Source organism: Gobio gobio (assembly GCF_949357685.1).
Source record: "Gobio gobio genome assembly, chromosome: 20".
NCBI lineage: Eukaryota > Metazoa > Chordata > Actinopteri > Cypriniformes > Gobionidae > Gobio > Gobio gobio.
The window spans coordinates 5,207,939-5,221,410 of record NC_137113.1 but is presented as its reverse complement, the minus strand read 5'-3'; the positions used below and the strand labels follow the sequence as shown (position 1 = coordinate 5,221,410).

Below are 13,472 nucleotides of genomic sequence, written 5' to 3'. Positions count from 1 at the left end.
AATCGATTGCTCAAGCCACCGATACTGAAAACAGCGGCCACGAGCTCCGCATGGTTTCACAAACACATTCCAGCGCCAGATCGCCTTATTTAACTTTACTAATCAACTAGAGATGCTTAATTTGTATTAGATACAACAACTCAAGCTGCAAGAAAAGCCGCTCTCTCACTGCTGCTGATACTCCGACATGAATGTACAGATTCTACACAACAAGCTGCTTCTTCTTCGGCTGTTCTCTTGATTACACCAACATGCCCGAGGACACTGCCTACTAGCGTCTGCATGTGTAATTGCACATTGACGCAGACAACAGCGCAGAAGTATAAATGCTCACGACGGCGTCGGCTACGCGCGTAGCCTACGGCGTACACTCGACGCAGAAGTATAAATTGGCCTTTAGCCTCAAACATTTCCATGTTCGACCGTCAGAGCGGATCTACACGGTCCTTCCTCTTACCACCAAGGCTATACAGATCTATCCGTCAGAGCAGATTTAAACAGATCGTCCTCGCGCTGGAAGGATTTCGATTTATCGATTTCAAAAACAAGATTTCAATCAGCAACAAGATTATTTTTCTCACCCCATTGGCAGATAATTTTGCTTGTTTTAAGCAAAAACTCACTTCATTTTTATTTTATTTTCAAGAAAACAATAAAAAATATCTTATGTCATTTTACTTATCTAGTAAATGTATCTTGATTTAAGAATTTTTAGATATTTAGACTGGAAACAAGACAAAATTACTAAGTAAGAAGAGCATTTTTTGCAGTGTAGAACCAGGAAGTATGACCATATTAGCCCGGTTCTGTCAACACTGCACTGGCTCCCTATTAAACATTGCATTGCACAGGTAATTTTAAAGCTCTTACGGTGTTCTCGCTGATGAAGCTTCTCTCACTTCCCCCATCGAGTAGACAGCGAATGCTTTTACATCCACCAGGTCCGTCTGCCAATGCTCTTACAGTCTGAAGCAGCACAGTGTTGTTCTGTTTAGTGGGCTGTATCTTTACTGAATGTGAAGCAAATGAAGAAACTACATGGTCTCTGTTGTCAGTTTCTGAAATGTGTGTTTCTCCTTTCTCACACACAGCGCCATGATGTCTGCATCCACACACATTACAGCACAGAAGTATTATCTGACTTCGGGTTTGCAGTACTGAAGCTGATGGCATGTGATGCCTTTTCTGCTTCATTTCAATTGATGTGTCTGGTCTTTTAAATGGTTTGATATATCTGGATGTCTTTGGAATTACCAGGCTTAATCAGTTGCATTACTCTTTCTCAGCTCAGAATCTCTTTCTTCAGGAATTCCATAACTTCACACTCATCATAAAGTTGTCTCAGAGCACTGACATCATGTTATTTCTTTACTGGACAGAGATTCAGCACTTTTGTCATATGAGCATTTATGAGCAGATCCTTCCTTCCGAACCGGATTATAATAATACATTAAATAATAAATTAATAATAATTTTTTTAATAATTTGCTTCATTTTATTATCACAGACTATGAAGTGTGCTGTGAATCGTTGTCCGTCATTTTGCGAGCAATTTATTGTTTTCAGTCACGTGACTGTCGCGGAGCCTTGGAGGGCAAAACCGCCATAGAACTGCAGAACAAGCCTGTCAAAATTTCCATCATACAGTCCCAGTGAACCGGAAGTTACAACTGATTTTATTTCAGTGCTATGACATATTTCCAAGTAAAACTAAATATTGAATAGAGGGCAGGGTTTTAATTCAGCACTCCTCTCCATCGCTCTCTCATAGCAGACTAACGGTTGAAGGGAGTGGCTGTCAAACTGCCGTCATCGGAAAGGGAACGCCATTCCAGACTGGAAGTTACTTTTCAGATTTTGATTAAAGATTACCACGGCAAACTATTTTTTTTTCTTCTGCAAACTATTTTTTTCTTCTTCTGTGTATTAACTTGTAGGGATTTATTGTTCACCCTAAGACCTGTAATGTGTGCTAACAAAATAAATAAGATCGATTTTGATTTCATGAGGACTTTAAGACAAAAAAAATGTAAACAAGATGCACGTTTTGGGCACTTGTGATCCATAAACAACACCTGCTGCAGTATTTCAATCACTAAAAACAGCGGCAAGTTCTAAAACATTTAACGTGAAAAACACTCACCCTGAGTTGCACTAATAAGGATTCAATTAAGCAAAGTTTAATGCTAATCTAGGATTTGTTGATACTGTATGAGTATGCCCCACTTAATTTTAAACAGATTAATTATGCAGTAAAACCGTTCGAATTATAGAGCTGATCAAGCTGCAGTGCAGCACAGGCGGAGGGTCTTGGTTGACCACAGGTTAATGATCCTTATTAGTGCAACCTACCCTTAAAGTACTGTAATGTACTAAAACAGTGATATTAAAAGATCAAATTCAGTTTTAATATTTTTTTATGACGCATAATATATACAGACGAACAGTTGAGCCCAGAATATAATGGGTTTCAATGGGGAAAAAAACGTTTATCGATAAACCTGTGTCGCACTAATATTCTGTGTTCATCTGCTTTCCTGTACAAAGTATGCATCATCAATAAGGTGTATACTGAATTTGGTATTTTAATATCACCGTCTTACTGCATTAATACTGACTACAAACCTGGTAAAAATGACTGGTGGGCAATGAAGGAAAGCCTTGTTTTGCCCTCCAGGTGGGCGTTCCTATTAGTGTGTGACGCCACGTGAAAAGTATGAATTGTTGATAAAGACAAATGTCATGCCACAATATTGGAAATGTTTGCGTTTTAAACCATGAAGTCAAGTCAATGGATATCACACAAGCAATGCAAACTTAGCGTTAGTTATGCTGGTGACTAAGTCTGAAATCCCAGTCAATTATTCACTGCAGAAAGTGAAACTAAAAACTGAGCAATGAGAGCTGAATATGTTCTGATAATGGTCTATAACTTTAATTTATTTTTCTTAATATTTCTCAATGATCCGTAGCCTAGTGAGAGAAAAACAATTCTGTATTTGGTTGCAATGTGAAAGTTTGCAGCACATTTCTGTATTTGGTTGTGTTGTGAACTTTTGTAGCACATGTGTTGTCAAACTGTTGAAGATGTTTTAATTTTCTGGTGTTTTTTTTTTTCTTTTTGCATGTGTTTTCTTCAGTTGCAGCACGCTGAGCTCTTTCAGCCACCGACTAATTGCTTTTAACATGTTATACTCACTCAATGTGATGCTGGATCCAGTGAATATATTTGGACTCACAGTGGAAACTGCCTGTGAAATAGTGCTGACATCTAAAAAGAAGAAAATTAATGTCATTACAGAAATCATTTTAAAAGTTTTGAAATACTTAAATAAATGAGAAAATGTCTCGGTTATGTGTGTAACCCCTGTTCCCCGAATGAAGGAATGGAGATGTACGTCGGAACTGACTGACAAATTGGGGATAACTTTAAGAGACCAATCTACTTCGAGTGTAAACTAAACGAGTTAATGAACATTGGCATGCGGTTTGTGCATTCCACGCTCCTCCCCGCCATGTGGGTATAAATAAGGAAGTGGATGTACCGCATCTTTGCTTTTCCATTGAGAAGCCGAACTAAGTGACTCGGTCGTTTAGTTGCAGCAACAATTGTGGTGGAACGTACGTCTCCGTTCCCTCCATGGAACGAAGGTTACATAGATAACCGAGAAATTCCCTTCCAGTCCGTCATGTTCGATGTAAGTCAGAACTGACTGACGAATTGGGGATCTAACAACATGCCACTGCTGCTGGCCCTTGCAGCCTGTGGTAGGCCACCTAGAACCTCTGCATCCTGTCCAGGGACCAGACATGGATTTTCCAGAGGTCTGGACGCGGGTGCCATAGAGTGCCCCATCTCTGGGAAAGCTGGTCCTTCCTTAGAGGAAGGGGCCAGGGAGGGGCTGTCGTGAGGAGTGTTCGAGGAGAGTTCGGGGAACCGGAACAGGAACCAGACCTGCTCCTTGTCCTCCCTGACTTTGCACAAAATTTGTGCAAGAATGCTCACTGGGGGAAACGCATATTTGTGTAAGTCCCGGTGCCAGCTTTGTGCCAGTGCATCTGTGCTAAAGGTTGGTCTCCCCAATAAAGTGATCCCCAATTCACCGGTCAGTTCCGACATACATCAAACGTGACCGACTGAATGGAAACCACGGTACCTGTGCAGTATCCTGAACACCACTCTGCTTGATTCACAAGTTCATAGACATAGTAATTGCCTGGACACGCTTTCACTCTGATGGGGTTTAACTTGAAATCACAGCAGCTTCCCCAAGAACTACCACAGACCTCCCTGATCACCACTCCATCCTCTATCTGAGGGTGAAAATCATTGAGTGATAGACTCATGTCTGTGTTACAGCTGTATGAACTAACACAGGTCTCTGGCATCCGGATGTCCATTCCATAGTAGAAGAGCCGGTACCAGCCACTCCAGGAGAAAGATTCATCACAAATGTTATCTCCACTTTCATTGTTGGCTCTCCAGGGACGATCCAGAGACTCATAGTTGTAGCAGGGATCACTGCTGATGTTTTGGAAAGCAACTGTCATGGAGATGGCAATAGAAATGTAAAAAAAAAAAAAAAAAAAAAAAAAAAAAAATTATATATATATATATATATATATATATATATATATATATATATATATATATATATATACACACACAAGTATTATATCGTCGCTGCCCGATGAAACTCACGTATGTCCAAAACGGTTGCTTTTCAGGAAGTGAAAAAAACACCGTATTTCAAAAGCAGTTGAATGTAGCGTTGTCAGACTTGGTACGGCATCTTTACATGTAACCATATTCTTGCCAGTGTAATGATATAATCCACATTTGACCAAAATTGAGTTTAAATGGTCATACGTGCATATTTTACAGTAACGGTGGTCGATACGCGTTCTTCCGATCATTAATTAGAATGGCCAAGTCGCGTTTCATATTGACAGAGGAATACGTGCTGGACATTCTCAGCCTCTGGCAAGCGGTGATAGCAGAATGAGTGAGGCATGTTCTAGTGACAATCATGACAGTAGCATTACAGGCTATAATTTGATCAGTTTGACTAAGAAAAAAAAAGTTTGAATCTTATCAATGAGAATCTGCAAAATGGATATACGTGGTTTTCATCGGACAGCGACGATATCCTAAAACCTATTATGATGGTTATTTAAATAATCTTGAGCAATTATATTCTAACCAGAAGTGTACTTTAAGGGTCAAAATTTGTAATGGGTAATGGACTGCACACTGATTCTAAATAGTTAAAACATGCTTATTTTCATCAAAGAAAAGAATAAATATCCCAAAGAAATGGGTTAAAATTGTACCTGCACAGTATATCGGCTGGGGGGCTGATATGATGGGTTTAACAAATTCATAGACATAATAATCTCCTGGACAGGCTTTGACTTGGATGGGCGTGGAACTGTAGGCACCACACTGATTGGAATACCCCAACCACCACCTTGAAGTAGTTCCCACGACTTCACGGGTCACCACTCCATCCTCAAGTGTCGGATGAGAACCGTTGAGATACAGTCCAGTTTGCCCACCACATCTCATTTCACTCACACAACTCACAGACATCTGGGCACTTTCTCCATTCAAATACAGCCGATACCAGCCACTCCATTCAACAAGGGTGTCATCATATCCAGAGTTCTGGTTTTCCCGTATGTCTCTCCAGTATTCATCAAGAGTGTTATAATCATAGCATGGATCAGAGATGGAAGTTGTAGGTTCTGAGATAATAAAGAAAAAAGACATTTCACTCACTTACTGAGATGGCAAAAACAAGAGTACAGTTAAACATTAAACATCTGTGTCTGTATGAAAGAGAAGATAATGGGATGTAAAATGAAGATGGATTAAATTAACTAAACCTACAAGTGTATCCTCTATACCCCTCTCTCACTCATTTGAAAAGAGATGTTTTCACCAAATAGAAATAAAAAAGTTCTACTGTTTTTTGGAACTTATATGATAAATGTAAGTTTCAAATATTTAAGAAAAAATATTTTACCATTGAAACAATACGTTCAAAAAGGGAAGAAATTAGAATAGTGAGATGCTGTACAGCTTATCAACAATTGAATAAATGACACTACAATTATAAAGGACAGATGTTTTTTAATCATATATTTCATGCTTTTACCCCATCCAGACTGCAAAATACTGTACCTTCAGTGCATTCCCTCAATAAGACAATATATACACCGATTGGGCATAACATTATGACCACCTTCCTAATATTGTGTTGGTCCCACTTTTGCTGCCAAAACAGCCTTGTAAAGAAAAAGTGTCTTACAAAATTTTATCAATACATTGTTTTATGTGAATGAGTAGGCGCAATGATTCTCACATCAGTTTGAAGCAAAAACTCAACACCCATTAGTCAAAAGTATTGTGGACTCATTTCTATTGTGTTCTCTGGTCTTCTTTTTTTTTTTTTTTTTTAAACCATGCATAAACATTATTCTTTAAAAAATCTGTGTACATATTGCTCACATATTATGGTAGCCCAGTTTGTGATGAATACAGCGTAATGACACTTTTGCCATTAATATGTTAATAAGCAACTGAAAAAAGCACAAATGTCAAAGCATGTCAAAACTTCTAAAGAACTCCATAACTGTGCTGTGCTGGAATCAGACTTGCAATATCCTTCCACACCATTCAGAAATTATGATATCTAAAGGAACACGCCGACTTTTTGGGACTTTATCTTATTTCCCATATCCCCCAGAGTTAGATAAGTCCATACATACCATTCTCATCTCCGTGTGTGCCATAACTCAGTCTGACGCACCCACCACTAGCCTAGCTTAGCACAAAGACTGGAGGTAAATGGCTCCAGTTAGCCTACAGCTTAATAATTGTGAAAATAACGGCAACATTTTCCTATTTACATGTTGTGATGTGTCTGGTTACATTGTGTACTAAAACCGACGGAAAATTTAAAGTTGTGATTTTCTAGACCAATATGACAAGGAACTACCCTTGTGAAAAAGTAGTGTGCTTAATTGTATTGAAACTATACTTTTTGTGTACTTAAAATCTTAAAAGTATACTTTTTAAAAAGTGCACTTGCAGATAATATGATATAATTAAAATTAAAGGCCACTTAAGTGTACTTAAAGAGAATACACTTTAATGACAATATTCATAAACACACTTCAGTGCACTTTTTTAAAATGCACTTTGAAATAATATCTAATTAATTTTTACTAAAGGAAAGTATACTTTCATGACAATATTTATAAACACACTTAAGTGCACTTTTAATAAGTGCACTTTGTAATAATATCTAATAATTTTTTACTTAAGGAAAGTATACTTTCATGAAAATATTTATAAACACACTTAAGCGCACTTTTAATAAGTGCACTTTGTAATACTATCTAATTAATTTTTACTTAAGGAAAGTACACTTTCATGACAATATTTAAAAACACACTTAAGCGCACTTTTAATAAATGCACTTTGTAATAATATCTAATTAATTTTTACTTAAGGAAAGTATACTTTCATGACAATATTTATAAAACACTTAAGCGCACTTTTAATAAATGCACTTTGTAATAATATCTAATACATTTTTACTTAAGGAAAGTACACTTTCATGGCAATATTTATAAACACACTTAAGTGCACTTTTAATAAGTGCACTTTGTAATAATATGTCATAAATTTTTACTTAAATAGTACACTTTCATGACAACATTTATAAACACACTTAAGTGCACTTTTTTAAAAATGCACCTTGTAATAATATCTACCTATATTTTACTTAAACATATTTAAAATAATTATTGTTATTTATATTTTATAAAGTACACTTATTTTTATATTGACATACTAAAACACATTGAAACAAATGTCCAAAATTACATTTGTTAATGTATTTTAAATGTGTTTAGTCTATAATGTATACTGTGTGCATTAATGTATTTCTTCTAGCTTCAATACACTTTTTAAAATTTGTATCACTAGCTCCTGCTCTATGAACTAAACTACAAGTGTCAGTTTTTTACATAATATTTGACATAAAGTGTAATTTATGAGAGGAGTAGCCTAGCTATTTGTGCTTAATGTAATAGCAATGTAGTACTGTACTTTACATCTGTGTACAGAATACTTTCAATATCATTATGTTGTTCTACGCTGATTAAACACACATTTAATTGCATTAATTGCAAGCAAAAGTTGAACAAATCTAAACAAAATTAATTTGCATTCAAATTCAGTTAAAAAACATTGAATTTTAATCAGACTACACTACACTGTAAACATGATTGACTTTTAGTTAGGTGAATGAGTCATCTTCAACTTGAACAGAAATGGAAAACATTTATAATCAACATTTAACCATGCACGAAATATCTATTTCTATTTCATATTTGAATGCGCATGCGCCAAAATACTGCGTCATGATTTTGAAAAATGCGCTTTCTCAATAGCTTTCTCAATTTGCATGGGTCTTGGGTTATTTATATATATTTAAGTTATGTTTAATTCCCTGTAAAGTAGAAAAAAAAACAATTATTAAAATGTCCTCTATTTTTAAAGCCCAGTGTCAGTGAAGATGATTTGGTCCGTGGGATCTGGTGTTTGTGGGAAACGTGAAGGAACCTCTCCCAGCATTCTACTGTGATGTTGCCCTAATGACTGAGGTAATTCATCACATAGGTGATGCAGTTGCGGTCAAAAGTTTACACACACCTTGCAGAATAAACTGCTTCATCAGGGCAGTACTAAATAAAAAGACAACATGCTAATTTTTATGATCCCTCTTATTGCTAAAATTATAATTTTTTTAACAGATACAGCAGTGTGAATATAAACTTTGGAGCGCAACTGTACATCTATCGCTTTCATTTAATTGAGCCAATTATAATAATCGATAGATCTGTTTTATAAACAATTGTTTTCTTTCTGTTTTCTTTTTCTTTCCTCAAGATGTTGCGCAAGTTTTCTGCCGATGGAGAGCTTCTGGAACATTGACATAAACAGCACTTTCCAGCAACTTCAAAATAGTTGTTGATGAACAATTAAAAAAATATATAATTGTGCCTTTGGAGTTCTTCAGGTTTTTTTTTATTTTTATCATTCACCGTAATGCTGGAATAAGATTTTAGAATAAACCTTTTGGTCCTAACTTTGGTGCTAGTAAAGGTTTAAGAGCTTAAAAGTTCGGTAACACTTTACAATAAGATCTCATTTGTTAACATTATTTAATGTATTAGCCAACATGATCTAACAGTGATGAGCAATATTTTTTTTACAGTGTTTATTAATATTTGTTGACCTTAGTTAATAAAATATAGTTCAAAGCTAGTTAATGACATTTATAGCCATTGTTCATGTACGTTAACAGTGCATTAACTAATTAACATATACAGCTTTCGATTTTAAGATTGCATTAGTAATAGGGGTGTAACGGTACACAAAACTGACGGGCTCGGTACAGCAGGGAGAGAAAACTAAATATAAAATTGCTTTTTTTTTCAATTAAAAGGTGGTTTACTGAACAAATTGTCATTGTCCTGAAATTAATTCAATTATAACTAAAAGTTTCTTAAAGACAAAAAAAATATCTCTGCTAATGCTGTAAAGTGTAGACTATATAGGAAGCCCTTACTTGCACTTGCACAGTACGCAAACATAATCATTTATACACAGTGGCTGTCATTTTCATGACAGAATTATTTAAACATTACGTACATTACTCCAATACATTAAATAATCAAGACATCACTAACAGGTTCAGTAGACTATAATGAATATATAGGCTAATATAGGTCATATATTTAGTGAAAAAGTTGATTTTTCTAGTGAACTAACAGCTGTGGACACTGAATGACTTCTAGTAAATGTGATGCTGCGTGACATTGTTCTCAAGCTGTTTTACTGACTTCTTTCCGCCGTTGAAACACTGATTGAGCGATTACACAACATGTGATGTTTCAGTAAGTTGTAATGTATCCTCAACACACCTTCTGATGTTAATTCATGTTTATTCTTTTACTATGATGAGATGATTGCATTCACTCGTTCCGCGCTGTCGCTTGAAGTGACGTGCCTGTACAGTGATCTGTCACGTCACATTAAAGAGCACCAAAATGGCATTTATCACTTGAATTTCATGATAAAATGGACTGAATACTTAAAGAGCACCTATCATGGAATTTTGAAATTTACCTTTCATGTAGTGTGTAACATAGATCTAAGTGAACAAAAACATCCTGTGATTGCTTGAAATATGACAGTGCACCGTATATATAGTTATTTTCTTTCAAAAGTAAGAGTCGACTCGGAGTCATTTTTAAGAATCGTTAGAAGACCGAAGCTTTTTCTCTGACTAGATGACATCAACTTGTCAAGTTATTTGAATACGATACGCCCACTTATTGCGCTCCAAGACGCCAGTGAAAACTAGAAAACATCATGGCCACGAGACGCGGTGTTCTGAAGTGCCACTCAAAAGCAAACTTCTTTCATCTGCCCAAGGATGAGCATTTGAAGACTAAGTGGCTTGAAGACAAACCATACATCGTCGCGATTGTGTGTTTATTAGTCGTCAAATGTATGTTTCGCGATCTCAGGAAGATTTTATGATGGACTTCTATTATGGCACATGGTTCTTCTTCGTCTGTCTGTACATGGACTACATGTGCTCAGAGCGCCCTCCGGCTGCCAGGATGAATTGAAAACAACACAGAAGAGACTCAATCGCTCATGATTAGGCTATAACTGCCCATTTTGAGGAAGTATTGAATAAAAAATACTCCTCTGTTTAGAAATTTGACACAGACATATGAGAATCTATCAATATGTCTCCTCATCTGCACACTTTTGAACTAAAAGCCCTGAGGGAAGTTGATTTGTCGCGAGTCTTCGTGAGGAGAATAGAGGAGTTTTTTTTATGAATAAGATCAGCTGAGGCTCATATTACAATCAAACGGTTCCGACGCGGTTTTCATATTCATAACTCCTGACACATATTAACAAATTACTGTCACTATAAGACTTTGATGGGCGTTCCGTTTCCGAAAATATCTGCACAGACCATAGACGGCACAGACTATACCAATCACAGCTGACTGGGTCATCGGACCAATCACCGCAGATTAGCGTCACGTAAAGGCGGGGTTTTGAAAAGTGAATCACTAAAGGAATCATTTGAGAATCGCTGTCAAAACAGGTAAAAATAAATGCATATTATAAGAAAACTAAAGTCTTTTTTGTCATTGCATGCATGCAAAACTGTTGTTGGGGACTTCTAAAACAATATTTGGAACATTTTAAATGCCATGATAGGTGCTCTTTAATATGTTTGTGTAGGAATTTGGATTTAAGTGTGTTCTGTGCATAAAACAAGCCGACTGTTAACTGTTAAAGATTGCCATCATACTGTTCGGTACACACGTGCACCATACCGGAAGTCCTGTACCAAAAAGGTTCGGTACGAATACTTTTGCCGTTACATCCCTAATTAGTAAATGTTGAAATGAACATTAACTAAGATTAATAATTGTTTAAAGTATTATTCATTCTAAGTTATATTTCACTGAGGACCTTAACAAGTGCAAATCTGAACCAGTGAAACACAATAATAATCATGAGATTCTTAAATCATTCATACACAATGCGACTGTGTATTAGTGGAAATATTTATGCATACAAATTGCCATTTAAAGTATAATATAAAACCTTCATTGTAAAAAAACTAGCATTTTATCTATTGAGATCATTTTTAATAACATTTGTGTTTTTTCATATATTATTTACAACTTACTCAAGGTAATGGAGGATCCAGTGAATATATCTGGACTCACAGTGGAAACTGCCTGTGAAATAGTGCTGACATCTAAAAAAAGAAGGAAATTCCTACGTGATCTCATGAGAATACGTGTGTATTTTTATGTAAAGTGTGATTCTAACACGTTTTCATACACACTAAAACGCACAAAATGTACGTATTGACAGCACTAAAACGTAAATTATTTACGTATCCAAGTGTGTACATGTACCAGCTCCCATATATGAATATTAAAATCGTGGAATTAATGTTTTGCTTCTATTCAAATGTCACATCAATACATGCTTTCAGTCACATGTATTAAATGCATTTTACTAAAAAACTTAATATAAAAAAAACATTTTGCTCTGTTTGTGACTTCCACTGCAAACTCATTTTGGATGATTCTATAATGTTAAGGAAGACAGCATTTTAAAACCTTAAGATGAATAACATTTCTGCAATCGTTTAACAATTTTGTAGTATTTAGCTTGTTTGCAGTAAGACAAAAAAGGCGTTTCCTCTTATTCAGCAACTGACGATCATAAGATACACCAAAACACAACATAAATTCACAAAACACATACATTTTATTTGTTCGCTGTAATCCAAATCTTTACAATCCATATGTTTGCGAGGAACAGATCCAAATTCAGCCCTTTATCCAATGATCTTCATCTCTTCATTGTCAGCAGCGACCGTAAATGTCAAAGCTCGTTGTGAGATTGTGATGAATTCTAATTTTCAAATTAAAAAATTGCGCCTTCATGAAGCATTAGACATGATTCACGGCAGTGCCATCGAATGCTCATTGGCTATCGCCTGCTTCGTCAAAGATTGTGACATGCCGTGTTTCAGTCAATTTGTATTTGAAATGGGAAACACGCGCCTTCATGGAGTGAATTTTCATTGATTAATAACTTCTGCTCTGTACCTCATACAAAACTATTATATACCACCATAGAGGACTGCGACTTCAACACATCGTCATTTGAACTACTTCTGGTACCACTTTTGACATATTTGCAATAAATTAATTAATGTGATTGCACTGGTCTGTCTTTTATGTTTTTATTTATAACTATGTAGTTTTAATAAATGCTTATGGGTAGGTTTAGGGGTAGGTGTAGGATTAGCTGTTCAAAATATCTTTTGAATGCTAAATTGTTACTAAAATCGTAATTTCTCAACACATTTCTGTCCATAACATTTTATTCTCTATATTCTGTATAAAATTGGTATGTTTAGGGTTGGGGGTCGTGCTAAGGGATCTTACATTAATCTATAAAATGGTAAAAGGGAAATTATACAGATGAAGAGTTCGGTTGCAAAACGCGATAAACGCCATTTTTTGACATTTGGATTTTATTATTGGAAATCACTAGATGTACCTTAATCTATGTGTGAATTGCTGCCATTAATAAGATTTAAAAATGTACATTTTAAGCCTACTACAAAATGTATTTTTTCACAAAACGCGATATCCGCCAGCCCAGTTTCTTTACAAAGTGCGATATAGAACGTCCAGGGCTGCGTTTCCCAAAAGCATCTTAAGCCTAAGTTGATCGTAAAAACGATCGTACGAGTGATCTTAATATTAAGGTCTGTTTCCCAAAAGCATCGTAACTTAAGTAGCACTTGAAAATGATCGTAGATCTACGAGTG

General features: G+C 35.8%; 1 protein-coding gene across 1 annotated transcript in view; it reads right to left on the bottom strand.

Moving 5' to 3' along the window:
* The window catches only part of LOC307143783 (uncharacterized protein), a gene marked incomplete at both ends in the record, with an annotated part of 84,566 nt that overhangs the window by 21,043 nt on the left and 50,051 nt on the right, over positions 1-13,472 (bottom strand). Inside the window, 2 exons of the mRNA XM_079845544.1 lie at positions 4,158-4,544; positions 5,335-5,748. Coding sequence (XP_079701670.1) covers positions 4,158-4,544; positions 5,335-5,748 — 801 coding nt within the window. The remainder of the gene's footprint in view (positions 1-4,157; positions 4,545-5,334; positions 5,749-13,472) is intronic.